Source organism: Dromiciops gliroides, chromosome 6 (genome assembly GCF_019393635.1).
Source record: "Dromiciops gliroides isolate mDroGli1 chromosome 6, mDroGli1.pri, whole genome shotgun sequence".
Lineage (NCBI taxonomy): Eukaryota > Metazoa > Chordata > Mammalia > Microbiotheria > Microbiotheriidae > Dromiciops > Dromiciops gliroides.
The window spans coordinates 164,742,203-164,765,941 of NC_057866.1; the positions used below are offsets into that span (position 1 = coordinate 164,742,203).

Consider the following 23,739-nt stretch of genomic DNA (forward strand, 5'->3'; position numbering starts at 1 on the left):
TTGAGATTATAAACAGTCTGATCTGTAGTGTTTTATCTGATGATGTCTCTTGGGTCTGCTGGGCGGTGAAAGGTTTGCAGGATTTGTGATGTGTGATGAAAGGACTTGTGGTATCTTGTGATGATGGGCATAGCTAAAATGTTACTGTTTGACCTTCTGAACTTTAAAACTTCTTTTAGAAGCTGTGAAATGTAGGTCTGCAGTAGCAGCTGACCTTAGAGTCTTGCATTTCCCCTGGAGTTTTGTAGCTTGTCTGTCCTTTGCTATTGAAAGTTTCTTTCATTTAACATGATTTGCAAATTTTCTGGAGATAAGTAGGTTTTGCATTTGTGTGCTGAGTTTTGATTATCTAGCCTGGAAATTCTGGATGGTGACTTGTACCCTTCCATACATTTTGTTTCATCAGGAAGAGAAACTGAGATTTTAAGGCCAAAAAAATTAATTCTATGGTTTACAAGCAGAACTTTAGCTGGATATGTTAGTTCTTTCTAGGCAGGCCCCTGTAAAATGATGGGGTTTGATTAAATTCAGTCCAATTGAACAAACATTTTATTGAAGTGGCTGCTATGTGCTAGGTCTTGAGATAACAAAGACAAATATAAAACAGCATCTGTCCTCAGGTAGCTTATATCTGTTGGGGGACAGGGGTGGTGGTGGGGAGGCCACTTGTGCACGAGTGAATAAATACAAAACGTGTAAAAAATTAATTCCTAAGTGGAGGCAGAGGCCGAAGAGAGGACCATCAAGCGTGCTCATGACTGGGTGGACCAGTGCTCTGGTCTCTACTGGCCCTGCTTATGGGGAGAGGAGGAGGGGACCTGACAACTCAGTGCCATGGATCAGTACCATGGGTCAGTGCCATGGTGAGGGGGATTCTTGAACTGGGAGTCAGATAGTCGGTGAAGGGTTATTCAGCACAAACACAAGACCAGAAGTTACTCAGGCAAGGGAAGAGATGATACCTGGGTGGGTGACACTAGAGTTTTGACTATGTGGAGGGCTGTAAGACCCTGGTGGTCCTTACTTTCACCAACCCTTAGTCAGGGGAGTGAAGCATGGGTAGGGGCTGATATCAAGGCAGCCTCCCTGAGGCAGGGATCTGGGGATGCTAAGGAGGTATGGATCCGGAGGAATCCTGATAGTGAAAGGGTTGGGTCTTTATGATTCTACCCCAGAGTAAGTGGGCCAAAGATCACTAAAAGCAGTAAAGGCTTGAACTGTGCTCCAAAGTGCCTTCTTTTTCAAATTACCATAACTTTATGACCTTTCTGGTCTCCTGATACTGTTTGTTCTTCTAAGCCACTCGATGCCAACTTCATTTTATTTTTCCCATTCTCTAATTGTTTTGAGATTCACCCTACTCCCTATGCCTAAGGGCAGTATTCTCTTCCAAGTCCAGGCATCTCTATTTCTTCTCACCTTGAAGTGCTGGACTTGACATCGGGAAAACCCCAGTTCAAATCCTACCTCAGACACTTAAACATCTATTTTCAGTTGTCTGACTCTTCATGACCCCATTTGGGGTTTTATTGGCCAAGATACTGAAGTGGTTTGCCATTTCCTTCTCCAACTAATTTTACAGATGAGGAAACTGAGGCAAACAGGGTGAAATGACTTACCCAGGGTCACATAGCTAGTAGGTGGCTGAGGCTAGATTTGAACTCAAGAAGATGAATGTTTGTGATTCCAGGCCCTAAACTCTATCCACTTTGCCACCTAATTGCCTCTTGCTTTTATATTACCTATGAGTAAAAACTGATTAGTAGAATAAGCAAGACTAGACATGTAAAGTGTGAAGACAGGAAAGCATGTTTAACCTGCCAGAGAACAAATGACAACTATATTAGTTCTGTTTCTTTGTACATACACAAGGAATATGCCATTTAGGAATATTAATTCATTCATTGAAATGGACCCAGAAGGATCTCTACTTTATAGGCAAGTACCTAGAACTAACCTATTTTCTTGAAAGTGGTAAAAATAGAATTTGATTTAAAATATTAAATTAAAATATTCACACTTCATTTTTGTCGTATACTGAATAGAACATTTAAATCAGAAGACTTGGGTTCAAACCTTAGCTCTTCTACTTACTATTCATGTTGACAGGCAGCTAGGTGGCACAGTGGATAAAGCACCGGCCCTGAATTCAGGAGGACCTGAGTTCAGATCCAGCCTCAGATACTTGACACTTATTAGCTGTGTGACCCTGGGCAAGTCACTTAACCCCCATTGCCCTGCAAAGGGGGGAATATATTTTACATATATATATATATACACATTATGATTGACATTATGAAAGATGTGTAATTTCTTCAGGCCTCAACTGTAAAATTAAGGGAAGGGTTTTTTTTTTGTTGTTATTATTATTCTAAGTTAAATATAAGATAACTAGGTAAAAGCCTGAATTTTACAGATGATTTCTGTCATCTTCATATTTACAAATTTTCATCAAAGCTGTCCTATTTTTAAAAGTGATGACTGTTCTCTTGTTCTGTGTCTTTCTGGATGAAGAAGGGCTGTGGATTAGGTGACTGTCATTCTATATGCTGTTGGCTCTGTTACTGTAGTGTGACTCTTCTCTCTTGTTTCCTTAACACTGAATCACACATTTTAAATTTCTACATGATGCTTTTTGGCCACCAAGCTCTGGTGTTGCCTGACATTCTTAGTTTTTGACAGCTTGCCAGCTTGCAGTCAGAAGTTTCTTCCTATTACAGGAAGAAACACCTCATCACTGTAGCCAGCATTTCTCTAGTGCCTTTTTTTTTTTTGGTGGGGCAATGAGGGTTAAGTGACTTGCCCAGGGTCACACAGCTAGTAAGTGTGGAGTGTCTGAGGCTGGATCTGAACTCAGGTTCTCCTGAATCCAGGGCCAGTGCTCTATCCACTGTGCCACATAGCTGCCCCTCTATAGTGCTTTGAGATTTGTAAAGCACTTGACATACATGTTCTCATTGGATCCTTACAACAACCCTTTGAGGTGAGTGCTATTGTCATTCCTATTTTACACATGAAGAAACTGAAGCACAGGGAGAGGTTATGACTTGTCCAGGTTTACATAACTAAATACATATTCAAGATGGGATTTGAATTTAGGTCTCCCTGAACCATTGTCCGAATACAGAAAATGGGTGTATTGGAAATGTAGGAATGATAAACTTTGAAAAACTGAGTTGACAGGGCAGCTAGGTGGCACAGTGGATAGAGCACCAGCCCTGGATTCAGGAAGACCTGAGTTCAAATCCGGTCTCAGACACTTCATACTTAACTGGCTGTGTGACCCTGGGCAAGTCACTTAACCCTCATTGCCATAGAAAGAAAGAAAGAAAGAAAGAAAGAAAGAAAGAAAGAAAGAAAGAAAGAAAGAAAGAAAGAAAGAAAGAAAGAAAGAAAAAAGAAAAAAAAGAAAAACTGAGTTAGACAGCATTAAAGATATTTGTTAATAGAAAGTTAGGAGACCTTTAGAGATGTCCATTTTAGCTGAATCTGTGGCTTTGCATCAGTGTAGGTCAGAGTCAGGTCAAAATGTCAACAATGGTATTATAGAAAACACGCACCAAAGGTTTTTTGTTTTGTTTTTGTGGAATAACTTTTAACTGAATTATATTACAGTTTTACAAAGTGGTATTGATGAATGTTTCTCCTACATTCTAACTTCATTGTGGCATAGATTGAGATAGAGGAGATCTTAGAGATCAATAATCCAAATTGCTTGTTTTACAGATGAAATAACTGAGGCCAAAATAGGTGAAATGACTTGGCCAAGGTCCCAGAGATAGCTGCATGGCAGGGCTGGGGTTCAAACCTTTTATCCTACCGTACTGCCTCCGTAGGAATCCAAACAAAGAACAAAAATGATGATAAAAGCAATAATAGCTAATATTTATTCTGTGCTTTAAAGCTTGAAAAGTCATTACATAATTATTATCTCATTCAGTCCTGAATGGAATCCAGCAGTATCTAAAGGTAACAGGTCTCCATGATGACCTTACCATAAGGCTAACCTACTGTTTCTACTGCTAGACAAAGATGAACTTTTTCAGCTACCATGCTGACAAAATTTCTTAGCATATTTCAGCTTGGTGGAAATGTTTGATAGCTCCCTTCAGGGATGTTTAGAGCAGGACTCTCTGACTTGCTTCCCGGTTCTAAAAACACAAAAGCTGAACCATGTCATCCATACTGAAATGATCAGCATGTGCCTTGTGAAACCCTAGGAAATACAATTTGGTGATAACGGGTATGTATACATGATTGTATCACTTCAGTCTGCTTTCCTGCATGGTGAACAAGCAGGGCTTTGAAAAGCATAGAATCGTGTGATCAAAACAGGATAGGATCCGTGAATATTTCATTTTCCTTTCTACTTATAAAAATAAATTTGGCTGGCAGAGGGACTAAGGTAGATGGTTTAACAGTTCTATCTTACAGAAGCAGAGAACTCAGCAATATATTCATTGCTTTTCTGCCAATTTCCTTCCTCCTTAACCAATCAAATCCTAATCTAGCAGGACACCTCCTCCCCAAACCTGTCTCCCCTATCTTCCCCTTGCAATTGTGTCTCTTTGAAGCACTTAGTGATTACAGAAAATCCAAAGAAATAGAATATCCAGATGCTGTCATCAGTGTATGCTTTGGTCAAGAAGCATCTTGGAAATAAATGCTATCTAGTCACTTAACCTTTGAGCTGTCTCAGCATCTCAGCTGCTGGTGGAAGCATGAATGCTCATTAACGTGAAGAGATTTTCAAGTGATTCTCTCTCTTCCTGACTTCAGTGCAGTAGCCTTGGTTTAATACTCTGCAGTGTAATCAGTATAATTGGAAAGCTGATTTTGTGACCCCTGTTGCTAGCCAGGCAGGCTCTTGTTTCTAATGGAAATGGACTAGAAGGCAGAGGAACATATTTACCCTGCCACTTCAGATGGCAAAGAGACAAATGCCCTGGGAAACATGTGAAAGGATAATGGGGAAGGATGACATGGAAAGGAAGAAACATACCTTTTCACAACAAATACTGTAATCAAATACTCAAATGCATCCGTGATCTCATCAATTGGGCGTTTTCTCTGGTAACAGACAGTAATCTATCCAGGTTTGCCCTTCCTGTTTTCCTGTGGCCCCACTCCAGATCCAAAACACAACCCCTAGATTCAGATCATAGTCCTGGCAACTCAGTCATTGTTAGGGCACAGTTTCTAAACTGCCACAAGTTAGAGTAAAAAATATACATATCTAATCTTTGTCACCACATACAATATGTTTGAACAGATCTTTCATCTCCTCAAAATTCAACATAAGGGGGTCCATCTAACTTGCCTGAGTCCTTCCACATTCTCCTGACATTTCTGGAGGGTACCAGTGGAACACTCATTATCCACCTGTCATCCTGTGCTCCTGCCCAGTGACCAACTCATGTTCTCTCCATGTCATACAATTCCTTGATGACATCCTTGATGACTGTTCTTCCAAGTTCCTTATATGTTGCAGACTGCTCTGATCCACTGGGAACTTTTCCATTTCCCTCTGGAGTTTTATGCAAATAGTCTTCCTCTATATTCCCCCCCCCCCTTCCAGTGGAAAGCTCCTTATTTCCTGCTCTCCTCCTTCCTTCCCCTCTATCCCTTAGTAAACTTATATCTTTTCATAGGTAATGGGATTATCTGTAATCACTTATCCAAGTTGTATAGTTCTTTCAAGCCTTATATTAAATGGCTGACATTATTTCTTTACTAACCTACTTGAAGGAAATTTTTTTTTAAGTTTCTTCAGGCCCAGAAAGGACAGGTGAATTGCTCATGGTCTCACAATTACCACGTGGCATGCAGCTATCTCTGTTTCTCTGAAATGACCCCAAAAGTCCCACAGCACAATCAAGGGCCAAAAGTGTCCATAGGGTGAGATTTCACAGAAAGACACTCCAAAACTCCAGAATACCAGATTCTCTCTCAAACAAACTGGGAGGCAGATGAAGTCATCTCATCCTCTATTCTTTAAATTGTGCTGATAGAACCTGCCACACCAATCTCCTGTTTGTTGTACTAGCTCTTATTCAACTGTTCATTTTTTATATGTAGATGTAGGGGCAGCTACTGTGCCAGGCCTGAAGTCAGGAAGACTTATCTTCCTGAGTTCAAATCTAACCTCAGACCCTTAGTATCTATGGGATCTTGGGCAAGTCACTTCACCCTGTTTGCCTCAGTTTCCTCATCTGTAAAATGAGCTGGAGAAGGAAATGGCAAACCAGTCCAGTACCTTTGCCAAGAAAACCCCAAATGGATTCAGGAAGAGATGGACATCACTGAAACAAACAACTAAGCAGCAAAAATGTTAGGCTGGTGTTAGAAGTGTCAGGAAAACAATAGAAATGGTAAGTAGACTGAAGAACCAGGGCTCTGGGAAGTTCTCTCCATCTGTCTCCATATCCAAGTGTATTTCAGTACTTAAAGGCCTCATACCACCATGAAAGTGAAAGGCAAAAGCATGCCGTTTGTGTCAGCTTTTAGGCAGAGCACTGAAGTGTGCTCACAGCTTGTAAAACAGGTGCATCCGGAAAAACTTCCCTTTTCCATCTTGCCATATATGATAGGACCAGTGTCTTCAACCTATACAGCATGGGGAGGCTTCCCTGAAGCGGCTTCCTTTGTCTCTCCCTCCCTAGTCAATATGGGGAAGGCTCAGGATAAAGTTGTCCCTGGCACCTGGTTAGCTCTGGCTTCCCCGAAATAGTTTCCTGGTCACCACTGTGCATAAAAAGTCCAGCCACATAGAGCCTGAGCCTCTCAGACTTGGTAAATGCATAAGACAGTGAGAGTCACCGTAGCCCAATAACCTACTGACCAGACCCATTTCAGATGGGGCAAGGGGACTGTGTGCAGAGATCCTTTGTGCTACTGTATCCTTGAAGCAGCATATCCTTGTTACAGGAAAGGCAAAGTTAACCTCCGTAAGTTCAATTCTTTGTAAATGCCTCATTTCATCCCAACACTGAGCCTGAACCAAGAAAAGTGCTGGCAGCCAGTCATGCTTCCAACACTATGACAGCTTGGTCTTGGGGGAGACTATGTCCAGCCCAGATAACCCTCTGTTGTTTGTCCTAGTGTCAACACGAGCACACTTTGGAGTGTCATCTGAAATCCTAAAGTATTCCAAAGCGAATGTGAAAATTCTGGTTGATGTAAACTGCTTTATTATGATTCTTTTTTTGGTAAATGGACATCACAGAATTAAAGGGTACATCACTTCTGCTGGGCATTCCCGCTGCCCTTACTGAAATATTTGGAATTTCACTGAAAGTCTCTCCATATAGAAACAGAAACAATGTATCAAATGACAGCATTTCTAGTGAATGGAAAATAGATGGTAACATTATTGATTCAGAGCTGGAAGAGACCTGACAGGTTACCTAGTATCATCTCCTCATTTTACAGGTGAAGAAACTGAGGGAAAAGAGGTAACATGAGCTACTCAGGATCACACCGGTTGTAAGTGACCGAGCCTGTTCCCTGACTACCAACCAATCCCCTGCTGTTCTGACTCAGCAGCAGTTTGAGCTGTAGATGTCTGGAAGCCTGGCCCCCCAGGGCTTCCATGGAGATGCCAGCAATGGTGACTGAGCATGTTGGTGGTAGCCTTTTTGAGGGCTTAAATGCAAAGAGCTCTAGAATTGGAATCAAAAGGCCTATGTGGATTCAAGTCCCAGATCTAGTTGTTCCATGTATGACCTTGGAAGAGCTACTTCTTTGTAAGCCTCAGATTCCTCTTCTGTGAAACTCTGGGATTAAACTAGATCCTTGCTTCTTAAACTGTGGGTCGCAACCTGTGTGGAATCTCATAACAGAATGTGAGGGTTGTGAAAAATTTGGCAGTAAATGTTTGATTTGTATACCTACATACCTTGGGTCACGTAAAAATTTCTCAAGCAAAAAGGGGTCATGAGTGGAAAAAGTTTAAGAAGCCCTGGGCTAGATGACCTCTGAGGTCTCTGTAAGTATTTGCTAATGGGGGTGAGGAAGGAAGCAGACTGGGCTGTCCTTAGAATCCAAGAATTCAGCACCATAACCCAGATCGTATCAGTGGTCAAAGGTCCAGCATTACTTGATTGCAGAAAATAACTAGACTCTTCCATATTCGTTTGTAAATTCTCCAGACAAGGCAGGAACTGCCCCATAGTAGATGCTTAACAAATGCTTATTTGCTGAAAACCACCAGAATCTGACTAACTTTCTAACCATGGAGTTTTCAGTGCTTGAGTTTCATGCAATCAGCTGTAGCTTTTAGAATTGTGCTTGACCAGGAAGTGGAATCCTTTTTTTCCTTTAAGGAAGTCTAAAAGTCTCCTACTCTTCCCCTTGCCCCCCACCCCACTCATTCTGCCTTTAGCTAATCTTTAAAAATCAACTTTTACAATATTTTTTATTTTTATATTGCCTAAATTTCCATCTAGACTTCTCTTCCTTTATTCTTCCAGAACCTTCTGTTATCACAAAAAGCATTTTTTAAATGAGGAAGAATTTCTTAAAATTCAGCAAAATTGATCAATATGGGATTTCCCCAGAGAGTACAGTTTTAAGCTTTTTAACTACACTAAAACTTTGGAGTCACCCTGTATATTTTATAAAACACATACACCCCCCCCCCCATATTATTTGCAATGCTCCACCATGGATTCTCCTATCCTCCAACTCTGCAAAGGAGTTGGAGGATATGTCTTGTTATCTCTTTTCTCTGAGGCCCTGCTTGTTTTGTTTTGTAATTTTGCAACCTTCATTTTCAATTGTTTTGTGGTGGTGGTTCTTTGTTGTTCTAGTCCTTGTTGATACTGTTTTCTTGGCTTTGCTTAGTTTCTTTTACTCCAGTTCACCAAAGTCTTTCCATACACACACACACACACACACACACACACACACACACACACACACACACACACACACACACACACACACATTTTCCCCCCCCATGATTCTCTGTATTATCTTCATGATTTCTTATAATGCAGTGATATTCCTTTGTAACAGAATCTGTTGAGCCTTTCCCCAGTCTATATGAAGCTACTGTGTGTTCAGTTCTTTAATTTGAGTAACCAACCTAAAGTGACAATATTGAGGCTGTGGATGAAATGCACTAAAATTACTGGGATGAGGGGAAAGTAACAAATACAATATATTACATAATTAGATATTACAATGATATAGCAATAATAGAATATAATAGGATTATAATTATATTATCATATCAAAATATAATACTACTGATAAAAATAATAAATAACATTTATGTAGCACTTAGTATACCAGGCACAGCTGCTCAGTTGTGTCTGGCTTTTTGTGACCCTGTAGGCCATCTGTCCTTGGGGTTCTCTAGGCAAAGATACTAGACTGGTTTGCCATTTTCTTCTCCACTATTATGGAGTCAGGGGTTAAGTGACTTGCCCAGGGTCCTACTAAGTGCCTGAGATTAGATTTGAACTCTGGTCTTTCTGACTCTGGGCCCAATGTTCTATCCACTGCCCCACCAGGCACCATACTAAGTGCAAATGGGGCTCTTCATGTTGGTGGTGGTTTTTTATTACTCTCTCAAGGTGTTTTTTATAAAACATCTATTAGTTTTATTCATTAACCATAGATTTGGGCTTTTTTTGTGAGAAATAATGGACTGTTTCCTGTTTCTTAGATTCCACCACACTGTGGGTCTTCTTCCAATGTGAATGGTGGACCTGAACTGTACCGTTGCCTGAGCCCTGAAGGTAGGTTGTCATTCAATAAAAGCTTTTTTAAAAGCTGCTTGCAATTAGAGGAAGTACTTTTGGTGTTAGTGAAACCTTGTGCTAAATTAGGCTCTCCTCCTCCTCCTCCTCCTCCTCCTTCTCCTCTGGAGGGCAATGAGAGTTAAGTGACTTTCCCATGGTCACACAGCTAGTAAGTGTCAAGGGTCTGGGGCTGGATTTGAACTCAGGTCCTTCTGAATCCAGGGCCACTGCTTTATCCACTGTGCCACCTAGCTGCCCCCTAACTTAAGTTCTTCTTATGTCACGATAGTGCTTAGTCAAGTGCATGCCAGTGCCTTGTCTATTTCAGTTCAGCAGATATTTGTTGTATATGCTGTGTACAAAGGAACCATACAAATAAAATGGCAGAAAAGATGGTCTTGTCCATGAGAAGCCTAGAGTCTGTCAGATTGCCTGAAGAGAGTGATACCTACTGTGTGTGGATATCAGCCTGCTTTAAAACTCTTTCTTCAGGGGCCTTCAAAGATGTTAGTCTATAACAGGAATTCTTTGTCTGGGGCCCTTGAACATTTTTTTTAAATTTCATGACTGTCAAACAATATAGTTTTCCTTTGTAAACCTACGATTTCTATTTTCTACATCCAAAACCACTCATCTGAGCAGGGCTCAGTAGTCTTCACTAGACTGCCAAGAGGGCCCATGACCCAAGAAAGGTTAAGAACGCCTGGTCTCTAAGGAGGCTACAAGCTCTCTACCTGCCCTCGTGGTTTAGATTCTCTCTTTTTGCAGTGCCATCCTCCATCCTTGTGTCACAAAAGGTTCTAGCTCTGGGAAAAGGAGATAGTGACTGGACCTATGCTTTCACTAGTACAGGAATTCCTCCTTGTACCAATGCCAGTTGGCACCTCCTCTTCATCTTAGGATACTCTGAGAGGCTGTGATGGGTGGGGTTACACTGCTTGTCCTGGTGATTAATCCAGCTTTCTGCCACAATGCCTCTAAACTTCGGACCTTTCAGCAAGGAGCTTCCTCCTCGGTTATTGTCAGGTAGGCACTTCTGAGTCATACGTCTTATTCCTCGACCTGGATCATCTCTATCCAACAACTCTGGGAGCAAGGAGGATCCCGACTCCTCATAGGTAGACTGTTCCTTACTCTTCAGTTCTGTGCTTTCCCTTCTCCGACAACTGAAATTGCTGACATTTTGAAGCACAATGTGGAGGAGGAAAGATTTGTGATTTATTATTTTTAAAAAGAAGCCTCTGTTTATAGTTCAGTTACTGATAACTAGCCATTTTGTCAAAGCCCCAGGGAAAGTAAAGAGACTCTCTTTTTTAACCTATATAAATTTTAAACTGTAATGGAAAGTAAGTAGATGCATACTTTGAAATTTAATTTTGCCCCATCCTTACTCTACAGTAGATATTGTTTTGTTTTTGTTTTGGCAGAGCAACGGGGATTAAGTGACTTGCCCAGGGTCACATAGCTAGTAAGTGTCTGAGGCTGGATTTGAACTCAGGTCGTCCTGAATCCAGGGCCAGCACTCTATCCACTGTGCCACCTAGCTGCCCTTTCAGTAGAGATTCTTAAACTTTTTGGTTTTGTGGGCCTCTCTAGCAGAATAGTGAAGGCTGTTAACCTCAGATTAACATTTTTAAGTGCATAAAATAAAATTCATAAGGTTACCAAAATCCCTTTATAATGAAATGCACTTATGAAAATTTTAAAAAAGAAACTAACCAAAAAAACAGCTTCATGGAAACCCTCCTCTGTACTTTATTTGTTCTTTGAAAGTCTACAGGGAAAGTAACCTGTTTTTCAGGATTCAGACAGCCTTTTCAGGGTTGAATAAGCCTGAATAAAAACCTGTTAGGATAGCTTTAATTAGAATTCCTTTTAATGCCAGGCTAATGAGTGAGTTCATCTGGGGTTTGAGAGATTAAGCTGAAATTTGTTAAATTTTCCATTATACTAATGGGGCACCAATAGTAAATACTTGATGTGCTAATGAGGTCAAGTGGATCCAGACATCTAACGGATCATCAGGACGGCATCACTCTTTTCTCTCTCTCTCTCTCTCTCTCTCTCTCTCTCTCTCTCTCTCTCTCTCTCTCTCTCTCTCTCTCTCTCTCTCTCTCTCTCTCTCTCTCTCTCTCTCTCTCTCTCTCTCTCTCTCTCTCTCTCTCTCTCTCTCTCTCTCTCTCTCACTCTCTCTCTCTCTCTCCCCCCCTCTCTCTCTCCCTCTCTCTCCCCCCCTCTCCCTCTCCCTCTCCCTCTCCCTCTCCCTCTCCCTCTCCCTCTCCCTCTCCCTCTCCCTCTCCCTCTCCCTCTCCCTCTCCCTCTCCCTCTCCCTCTCCCTCTCCCTCTCTCCCTCTCCCTCTCTCCCTCTCTCCCTCTCCCTCTCTCCCTCTCCCTCTCTCCCTCTCTCCCTCTCCCTCTCTCCCTCTCCCTCCCTCCTTTCTTTTCTCTCTCTTTGTCTCTCTTTCTTTCTTTTGTCTGTCTAGAAATCTTTACATTGCAAGTTTCAATGTGGAGAGCAAAGTGAATTACTGACGTTGTTGCCTTTAACACTTCTGCTGTCCTTTTAGCAGGTGTGAATGGAAACAGGTGCTTTGAGTCATCAACTCTTCTTGACAAATACCGAATTGGCAAGGTCATTGGTGATGGAAATTTTGCTGTGGTGAAGGAATGCGTAGAAAGGTGAGTCTTTAAATAAGGTTCCTTATGATCATTGCACATTGAGGAATTTGTGAACCCAACTCTTCAAATAATTCCTTTGTTTTGCTTCTTTTCTCATTAACCAAAGTTCTCTAGCAGAAACTTTCAGTTCCTTTAAGCTAGACATGCCCATTGTGTGTGAGGTCAAAGGTCATGTCTATTTTTCAAAAACATCCCAACTTAGTTGGGTCCTGGAATGAGAGTTGCAAAGCCCATGGACTGGTGCCTCTGTCACATGTGAAGGCATTGGAACAGCAAGAGGTTAATTGTGGGAATCGAGTGACCCACACTGACTCCATCTTGGTACTCAGTTCTGGAGCTAGTTCAGTTCCATTTCTATTCAATTGTGGGTCTAGTTCAATTTATATCTTGTGGGAAAACTTTCTTTGATTGTGGGAATTATGAGAAAACTGTATTGCATTGTTTGAACACATCCCTGTGTGGTTGGGAAGCTGGACCACCTCTACATGCTGCTTAGAAGCCCTTAATTAAGTACCTATGGTATGCTGACCATAAACCCAGTTATATATGAAGACTGATACAAGGAGTTTTCTCACAATTACACAAAACTGCCCTGTACTAGCAAATCAGCTATTGTTCCCATGTTCCTCTGAATGAAGCAGACACTTGGCGCAGAGAAGGACATGTCTCTCTTTTTTTCTTCTTCTAATTTCAGAGAATATTATTTGTTTGCTCTTCCCCTCCCAACTTGGAACGCCTCTAATCTTTCTTTCAATTACAAGTCAGATTACATAATTTGTATCCTGGTTAATTGTTTTCTTTTAATTAATTGGTCTTATTTGATTCATTGTTTATAATGCATAAAAATCTTTCTCCTCCTGTATTTTGGGTCCAGTGCCAGGCTGAAATGGTCTAGTCCATATTAGTTATGCATTTGGCATGCATTGATTAATAAATCAATATGTTCAGAAGATAGAACCTTTGTTTCTGCCTATTTCACCTGCCACATGTGGCCTTGTATTAAGGCCTCAGTGATCAGGAGTCATGGTTTTAAATGGTGATGTGACTAGCATTTCTGTGGGCTCTAGGACCCCTGGGCCTACAGAAAGGTGTTTAGCTGGCCACAGACCTGCACCATACCCAACTTGATGACTGTAGACAGGCATAGTGATCACAGGAAGTTTCATTTCCTCTTGGGACTTTTGGAGGAGTCTAAACCGATTCTAGCAGTGTATTTTATTATGGTAAATTAAAACCAATTTGGGGTGTGGGGGGTGGTGCTGGAGTAGATTCAATGGATTGATGGTGATTTTCCCAGACCTGTTTTAATCCTGGTTAACCCAGAAATTTAGCAATAATGAATGAAAACCAGGAAGGGATGGGTTACTTAAGAAACAATATGATTGCAAAAGGTGCCAGGAGTCAGATACTTCTTGGGAGCCAATTTTTCTCCCACCCAGATACTTTTTGAGAAATAACAAAGTAACTGCAGGGTTCCAATCCCTGCCAGAGTCTCTCAGCTCTTGAGTTCAAAAAGGAGCAAGACACTGTAGATTTAGAGCCAGAAGGGCTCTTGGAGATCACCTTGACTACCTCTGTCCTTTTACAGTTAGGGAAACCAAGGCCCAGAAAAGCTTATTATTTACCTAAAGTCACCTAGATTTTAAGAGGCAGAAGTAGGATTCGAGCCCGAGCTCTCTGTAGACAAATCCAGGACTCTTTTCACTGTACTACTCTATCTTCTTTTGGATCTTGTTATTCCTTGAAGCTGACTGAGGGGAGAGGGGGAAAAAAAATCCCAAACATTAAGGTTTGAAAATAAGCCACCAGGGGGCGGCTAGGTGGCGCAGTGGATAAAGCACCGGCCCTGGATTCAGGAGTACCTGAGTTCAAATCCGGCCTCAGACACTTGACACTTACTAGCTGTGTGACCCTGGACAAGTCACTTAACCCCCATTGCCCCGTAAAAAAAACAAAAAAAACAAAAAAAAGAAAATAAGCCACCAGCAAGCGTCCTCTCACTCCTTTCTCCTTTAATCTCCATGTTGTGGAGTCTGTTGACTTAGAGAGGGTCTTACAGGTCTCGTGAGGAAACCCACTTCAGTGGCCTAGATACTTAACTCTTGGTTTTTGTTACTACATTGTATAAAAACACCCTGTTGAAATGTACATAGAGAAAGGAAAACCTATCTCCTTAAAATGAAATCTAAAGATCTTTTACATTTTAATTTGAGTTAGTCTGTAGCCTGACAGCTGCTAACCACATTTGTTTTGGACTCCCTTTAATTCTTGTACATGATTCAACAAACAGTACCTATTGCTGCTGCCCGAGGGCATAGGCTTACTCAGCTGCAGGAGTCATATTTCACTCTTCAGCACCTAAACATTTTTTTTTTTTTACAAAGGGCACACAAGGGGCAGATGCCAGCAGTTTGTGTGAAGTGCTTTCATATGTTCTAGTTAAGTTGTTCCAGGCTTAATTAGCCATATTCTTCTATTAATTTTTAAAGGGCCACATTGTGGCTCTGGCCTCTCTCCTGCCAGCCCCTGGTACAGGCGGCTCAGTGTGCCTGACAATGACTGTACTTGGTTGATGTCTTGTGTGGGAGGGCTGTGCCCAGTGCCGTCTGTAACAGATCACACACATCTAAATGAATTTCATCAAAAACATTTCTGCTTTGCAGCCGCTTTTATCCATGGCACACCAAATGCAGCTATCAGTGACAAATTAAGCACCGAAGATATGATTTCTCTATATTCATCAGCAGTCAGAGGCTGTGTTTGGTTTACGTTTCTCATGAGCTGTTTAAATAAAAGTTCTCCCTCTGAGTGAGACCGTGTCGATGTGTAACTATGACAACCTGGCAAAAGCAGCTGCAGTTTTAAAGCTAATGTATTCTGAGTACACTGCAGTGCTCTTTAATGAAGGGTTCTCCTGCAGCTAGAGAGTCTTTGTGTGCTGCAAATTCAGTACTTCACTAGCTGTGTTCATCTGTCTTCTCACTGCTATAGGTCAGTCAGTCAGTAAACATTAAACAAGCTCCTACTAAGTGCTAGGGAGAAGCTAAAGACATTTCCTACTCTCTTAAGAAGATGGTTTTCATGAATCATGTGACCTCCCTCCATCATCATCAACTGTCCAACCTTCTGGCGATGAGCCTCTAAACACTTATTAAAAAGACCCTCAGGGGCAGCTAGATGGTGCAGTGGTAAAGCACCAGCCTTGGATTCAGGAGTACCTGAGTTCAAATCTGGCCTCGGACACTTGACACTTACTAGCTGTGTGACCCTGGGCAAGTCACTTAACCCCCATTGCCCCGCAAAAAACAAAAAAAAAAAAACAAACAAAAAAAAAAAAAGACCCTCAGACACCAATGATCTGTTAGCTGGTCTGTATTCAGAAACCTTCCAGCTTGGCTAAGACCTGTCAGAGCTTACACTGTAAGAACACAGCTATCGAGAACCCACGGTTTTACCTTCATGCCAAAAAGAGATAGGAATTCCTGTAGAAATTATTGTAACTAATTTCTTTTTAAAAATAAATTTTCATTGAATCTTTTGTTTTTATACCACCTAAATTTCTCCCAATATCCCTACCCCTTCCCTAGAACCACTCTATACACCAAAGAATATTAAAAAAAAATAAAGTGATGGGGAGAGGAGGGAGTGAAAATCAGCAAAACTGTTCAGAACATTAAAAAATCTGAGACTATATGCAGTGTTCCACCCCGGTGAACCTCCCACCTAGGCAGAGGAATGAGGGGAGAGATATCTACTTTCTTTTTTAAATATTTATTTTATTTTTTCTTCCATTTGAGTTCCAAGCTGTTTCTCTGCCCCCTGCCCAACCTCACACTAGAGAAGAAGGCCAACATTTGACACAGATATATATGTGAAACTATATGATACATAGTTTCATACATCAGTTCTTTCTCTGAAGGTGGATAGCACCTTCCTTATAGGTCCTTTTGTAGTTGTTTTGAATATTCATATAACTCAGAATACCTTAGTCATTGACATTTACTCTTCAAACATTATTGCTGTTATTGTATACAGTAACAGTTTGCTTTGTTCTGCTCATTTCACTCCATTATTTCATTCCAATCTTTCCATGTTTTCCTAAAATTGACCTACTCATCATTTTTTATAGGACAGTAGTATTTCATCACAATCATATTTAACTTATTTTGCCATTTCCCGGTTGATGGGTATCCCCCTCGATTTACAGTTCTTTGCTAACACAAAGAGAGCTGCTTCTTTTTTTCCCCTTTTTTACTTTGATCACGTTGGGAAACAGACCTAATAGTGGAATTGCTGGGCCAAAGGGTATACATATGACACTTTGGGCATAATTCCAGATTGCTCTCCAAAATGGTTGGATCAGTTTGCAACTCCATTAACACTGTATTACTATCGGGACAGCTAGGTGGCGCAGTGGATAGAGCACCGGCCCTGGAGTCAGGAGTACCTGAGTTCAAATCCGACCTCAGACACTTAATGCTTACTAGCTGTGTGACCCTGGGCAAGTCATTTAACCCCAATTGCCTCACCAAAAAAACCAAAAAACAACAAACCACTGTATTACTGTCCCAATTTTTCCACATCCCCATGAACATTTGTCATTTCTATCATTTTTAGCCAGTCTGATTGGTAGGAGGTGATATCTCAGGGTTGTTTTAATTTGCATTTCTCTAATCAATAATGATTTAGAGCATTTTTTTCATATGGCTATATATAGTTTTGATTTATTCTTCTGAGAACTGCCTGTTCATATCCTCTGATAATTTGTCAGTTGGAAAATGACTTATATTCTTATAAATTTAACAAAGTTCTCTATATATTTGAGATGTGAGGCTTTTATCTGAGAAACTATCTATAAAAACTTTCCCCAATTTTCTGCTTTCCTCCTAAACTTGGATACATTGGTTTTATTTGTACAAAACCCTTTAATTTAATGTAATAAAAATTATTCATTTTACATCTTACTGTGCTCTTTTTCTCTTGTTTATTCATAAATTCTTCTTATATCCATAAATCCAATAGGTAATATGCTCCATGTCCTAATTAGAATAACCCCTTTTATGTCTAGGTCATATATTCATTTTGACTTTATTTTGATATATGATTTAAGATATTGGTCTATATCTAGTTTTTGCCAGACTGCTTTCCAGTTTGCCTAACAATTTTTACAAGTGAATTCTTATCACAAAAGCTTGAATTTTTATGTTATCAAACACAAGGTAACTGTAACAATTTGCTGCTTTGTGTTATATATCTATTCCACTATTACCACTTTCTAAACAACTCTAAAGGCTCCTTATTACTTCAATCAGTACTCCACTTACTATAGTGGTTTATCCCAACTTTTTCATTTGTTTTCAAACCTCCCATGACTCTTCCTTCCCCCACCTTTTCAGCAGAAAAGTTTGCCTCATATTTCACTGAAAAAAATTAAAGCGATTTGCTTAGAGTTCCCTCTTATCCTCTTCTCCTCACCTCACAATGTTCAGATGCCTTCTTCCACTCTCTTCTCCTTTACTAATCTCCCATGAACAGTTGGCCTTTCTCCTTGTCAAGGCTAATCCTTCTACATACACAAGTGATTCCATTCCATCACATCTTCCCCAGCAGATTGAACACTCTACCATCCCACCTTTTTTTTTTTTTTTTTTTGTGCGGGGCAATGGGGGTTAAGTGACTTGCCCAGGGTCACACAGCTAGTAAGTGTCAAGTGTCTGAGGCCAGATTTGAACTCAAGTACTCCTGAATCCAGGGCCAGTGCTTTATCCACTGTGCCACCTAGCTGCCCCCCCCCACTTGTTAAAAATAACAAATCTTTAGTCTTTCCCTGTTTTTCAAGAACTTTCTTTCCTTGATGCTTTCTCTTATTAGGTTCTCAGGGTACTACCTCCTCTTGGTTTTCCTTCTACCTGCCTAAATCCTCCTCAGCTGCCTTTGCTGGATCTTCATCCAGATCATGCCAATTAGCCATAGGTATTTTCCAATGCTCTGTCCTCGGCCCTTGTCTCCCTTGCTTCATGATCTCATCAGCACCCATTGATTCAATTAACATCTTTAAGCTGATGATTCCCAGATTTGCTTTTCCCGCCTTTACATGGAGATTCCAAATTTCCCACTCAGACCGGACATCTCATAGACATCTGAAACTCAGCATGTCCAAAACTGCTCTTATCATCCCTCCCCACCCCGACCCCAAACCCTCCTTTTCCTGTTACTTTTTTTTCCTATTACTTTTGAGGGTGCTGCCATCCTCCCAGTCACTCAGGCTCTCAACCTAGGTGTCATCCTTGACTGCTCATTCTCACCTTCCCTAGATCCATTCTGGTGCTACATTCTGTAAATGCTACCCTTGAAGCATCTCTCTTATAGCCCTCCTCCTTTCCTCTGACACTGCTTCCACTCTGGTGCTGGCCCTCTTTACCTCACACCTGGACGAGTACAATAGCCTGCTGGTTGGTCACCTGCCTTGAGGCTTTCCCCACTGCAGCCTATCTTCCATTCAGATGCCAAAATGTTCTTCTTAAAGAGCAGCTCTGACTATGTCATCCCTCTTCCCCTACTCTCATTCAGTAAACTCCAATGGTTCCCTGTCACCTCCAGGATCCAATATAAAATCTCTTGGTATTCAGAGCCCCCTCCAACTTTTCCACTCTTCTTACTCCTTACTACTCACCCCCTCCTAATGCACATACTCTGTTAGCCAATCACATTAACCTCCCTGCTGTTCTCCACAGAAAGTACTCCATCTTCCAGCCAGAGAGTTTCACTGATTGTCATCCGTGTCTGGAATTCTTGCCTTCCTCATCTCCAGGTTTCCCTAGTTGCCTTAAAGTCTGAGTTAAAATCTCATTTTCTGCAAGAAACTTTCCTAATTCTTCTTGATGCTAGTGTATTTCTTTTAAGACTATCTACAGTTTATCCTGTCTGGATCTTGTTTGTACAGTTATTTATATGTTGTCTTCCCCAGTCGACTTATTAGAACAGTGAATGTTTATTGCCTTTCTTTGTAACCTCTGTTGTGCCTGGCAATATGTAGGTACTCAATAAATACTTCTCAACTGAATGCTAAGAGCCATTAAGACCCTGGTAGTGGGTCTGATGTGATGATGCCAAAAATGATGATATATGTTTTCCATTTGTTTAATCTGGCTTACTGTGAAGAATATGTACCAAGCTTGGCTGGACCCACGTGGGCTTCAGTATAGGAACCGCTTCCCATGATGCATATCGTAACTCTTTCAATCCCACTCATCCTTTTCCATTCATGTCCATGTGTTTCTCTAAATCATCCATGGAATCTTCCATATGTGTTAGAGGCTCTTCTCTGGGTCTTTTAATATTCTGTGGGTTCAAGTGGAGGTCTATTTACCGAGGGGATCTTGGAAAAAGGAAAAGACTCTATATGTTCTAAAATGTGTACAGTGGCTCTCTTTGTGGTGGCAAAGAACTGGAAACTGAGGGGATGCCCATCAAATGGGGAATGGCTAAACAAGTTGTAGTATATGATTGTGATAGAATATTGCTGTGCTGTAAGAAATGATGAGCAGGTTGATTTTAGAAAAACATGGAAAGAGTTGTATGAAATAATGAAGAGTGAAATGAGCTGAATCAAGAGAATGTTTATGCAATAACAGTAATAGAAGAATAATTGTGAATGAAGTTATTGTATTATATGTTATATCATTATTGTCTGTCTGAATATCATAAATATTCAAATCAGGTACAAAGGACCTATCAGAGAAAGAACTGATAAATAAATTTTTGCATGTTATGGATTTACATGCATACATATATGTGAAATAGTGGCCTTCTCTAATTCAGGGTGGAGAGGAAGGAAAGGTGACAGTTCAGAACTTAAAATGTAACAAAATTTTTTTAAATTAAATTAAATGATTTTAAAAGTGTAGTACCTGAGCTGTCTAGCTATTACCACCATTCTCATTATATATCCTTTTCCAGGGGATATAGGTTTCATTTTAACTTCTATGCTGCTTCTCACAAGAACATCTGCTGTGTAGAGAGGATGCCAAATCTTTTCTCTATACAAATGTGACCAAGTAAATACTGAGGTGGGAGTTCATGGTTTTTCTTTTAAATAATAGTTGTCTTCTCTTCTTCCCATAGGTCTACTGGAAAGGAGTTTGCCTTAAAAATTATAGACAAAACCAAGTGCTGTGGAAAGGTAGTGTATAACATAATTGCCTACAAAAATGACTGAAGTAACCTTATGAGACTAAAGATCTTTTAAGGGTGCTGTGTTCGTGTGTGTGTGTGTGTGTGTGTGTGTGTGTGTGTGTGTAGGGTATCTTTTCCATTAAATGGTCAAATGTTTTCGTAACTAGGTATGATGTTTAAAAAAATATAGAACCATAGTTCTGGTAGCATGTTGAAAATCTGACCAGGTCAGGGCCATGAATCTTTCAGGTTTGTGCTTCCTGAGTTTCAAAGTAAAAAATAAAAATAAAAATTCAGAAGTACTTATCCATCCATGACACCTCATTTCCTTTTTTTGTTTTGTTTTTTGTTTTTTTGTTTTTTGCAGGGCAATGGGGTTTAAGTGACTTGCCCAGGGTCACACAGCTAGTAAGTGTCTGAGGCTGGGTTTGAACTCAGGTCCTCCTGAATCCAAGGCTAGTACCTTATCCATTGCACCACCTAGCTGCCCCGACACCTCATTTCTTAAGTGGCTCCTTATGCTATTGAGCTCCTACCTGAAAAAAAAATCAGTTTTCAAAGATCAAAGATCTTTTTCAACTCTAGTCTTGTACTAGGGATGAGGAGAAATAAAGCACCATTGTTTTTTTATTTTAAAATTAATGTATTTGACTTTGCCACAATAGATACTTTTTAGAAGACACCCAAACTACCTTCTAAAGTACATTCCCTGAAACCAGTTGAACAAACACACCTAATAGATTTTTGTTTTTTATTGTCAGCAAACATTCATTCAAAGTGTTGACTGTGGAGACAAAGAGAGAACCAAAACAAGCCTTAACTTCAGTGAACATACATTTTAATAAGAAAGATAACGCATATGTAAATACTGCAGGTGTATACAAGATGTATATGTATGTATGTATACATACATAATACATACTTAACATAGATGGAAGGTGACCTTAGAAGGGAAACCCTTAGCGGTGGGGGTGGGGAAGAGAGCAGTAAAATCCTCTTGCTGAGGTGATGCTTGAGCTGAGTTGAAGAAAGCCAAGGAGGAAGAAAACAAGGGGAGAAGGAAATAAGCCTTTATATAGTATCCATTGTGTGACACATACTGTGCTAAGCACCTTACTAATGTCTCATTTGATCCTTACAACAACCCTGTGAAGTAGGTGCTGTTATTATCTCCATTTTACAGATGATTGAGGAGACTGAGGCAAACAGAGGTTAAGTGACTTGCTGAAGGTCACAGAACCAGTGAGTACTTTAGTATTGTTTTGAACTCGGGTATTCCTGACTTGAGGCCCTGTGTTTTTTCTATACCACCATCTAGCTGCTGTGAGGCAGGGGCAGCATTCCAGGAATGAGTAATACTCAGCATAAAGATATGTAAATAAGAGATGGAGAATTATGTATGAGGAACACCAAGTAGAATGGTATGGCTGGCTCAAAAAAAATTACACACACACACACACACACACACACACACAAGGGAGTAATGAAGACTGTGGAACTAGGTTTTGAAGAGCTGTAAACAGCTATAAACAGAGGAGGCTTTATTTTATTTTATTTGTTTTGTTTTGTTTTACTAGTTGTAATAGGGAGCCACTGGGACTTATTGAGTATGGTTGGGGGAGAAGTGATGCGGTCAGGTCTGTTCTTTAGGAAAGCTACTTTGGCAGTCATATGGAGAATGGATTGCAATAAGGGAGAGGCATGAGGCAGCGAGATCAATCAGAAAGCTCTTGAAGTAGATAGGGTGAGAGGCCATGAGGACCTCAACTAGGGTGGTGCCAATGAAAGTGGAGAGAAGTGAATGGATAGACGTTGTACTGTGGAAGCAGAAAGAACAAGATATGACAATGAATTGGATAGGTTGTGAGAGTGAGGAGTGGAGGAGAACTGTGTACCCAGAAGGGTGATTGTACCTTTGACAGTAATGGGGGTTGAAAGAACAGAAGCAAAAAGCAAGGAGGGGCAGCTGGTTGGCACAGTGGATAGAGCACTGGCCCTGGAGTCAGGAGGACCTGAGTTTAAATCCAGCCTCAGACACTTAACACTTACTGGCTATGTGACCCTGGGCAAGTCACTTAACCCCAATTGCCTCACAAAAAAAAAAAAGCAAGGGACATTTAATACTTGGGGACACATGCCAACTGACATGGTGGATGTTAGGAGGTTGGTCTTGGGTACTTTCAAGTAAAGAGTCAAATAGTAGTACTTATATTGTTATTCTTGCCCAACCCTCCACCCTTTGTAAAATACTGAGATTCTTTGGGTAAAGGGGAATAATTTTCTAAATCCCTTAATAGTTGTTTCATTGTTTCAACTAGGTCTGATTCTGTGACCTTATTTGGAGTTTTCTTGGCAAAGATACTGGAATGCTTTGCCATTTCCTTCTCCAGCTCATTTTACAGATGAGGAAACTGAGGCAAACAGGATCAAGTGATTTGCTCAGGAAGTGTCTGAGGCCAGATTTGAACTCGGTGAAAATGAGTCTTCCTGACTTCAGCCCAACACTATCCACTGTACCACCTAGCTGCCCCAAACCCTTAAGAAGGCCTCACTTAATAATACAGCTATGTATAAACATCTGTACACTGTTTACTGTAGCACACAGTATCAACCTGCCTACAATTGATGATTGAAGAAGGGCAGCACTGGCTATTAAAAAATTCTAAGGATCAATAGGATATACTTACACATTTTAAAAAGAAGAGTATTGAACTACTACCAAACAAGACAGGAAAGCATTGCAAGGAGTTTTGTTGGCTGCAGGTTTTGTTTTACAGAGCAAGAGGATAGAGTGAATTAGGAAATTACAGTAATTTTTCTATGCAGGAATGAGGGTTGTGTTGATATTAGATAATGTGACTGTGTGATGGATCCAGTCAGCCTTAACGGTATGACTTTTTCCAATTGCTCAAAAATTATGAAGGAAAAGGCACTTGTTAAAATTAGACATTGGAACAGTTGGTTGGTAAGACAAGGAAAGGGACAAGGCATTAAAGATAGGGCCAGTATATAGTTGTTTGGGGTCAACTAGAGTCAACACTGTGAGGCAGACTAGTAGAGGGACAATAAAAATTCAATTATGGTTTGGAAGGTAGTTTTGTAAAATTGCATTAAATGTTTTCCTTTTTAAAAAAGA

General features: G+C 40.6%; 1 protein-coding gene across 8 annotated transcripts in view; it reads left to right on the plus strand.

Moving 5' to 3' along the window:
* Positions 1–23,739, plus strand: part of DCLK2 (doublecortin like kinase 2) — a 216,141-nt gene that overhangs the window by 156,438 nt on the left and 35,964 nt on the right. For 5 of the 8 annotated variants that reach the window (XR_006353556.1, XR_006353555.1, XM_043970686.1 and 2 more), the window contains 3 exons: positions 9,674–9,746; positions 12,317–12,428; positions 20,553–20,610. Coding sequence is in view for 5 of the 8 variants with exons in the window: in XM_043970686.1 (XP_043826621.1) it covers positions 9,674–9,746; positions 12,317–12,428; positions 20,553–20,610 (243 nt within the window). In the remaining 3 variants the exon portion in view is untranslated. The remainder of the gene's footprint in view (positions 1–9,673; positions 9,747–12,316; positions 12,429–20,552; positions 20,611–23,739) is intronic. The other 3 variants (XR_006353557.1, XM_043970689.1, XM_043970687.1) reach the window with 1 other exon arrangement.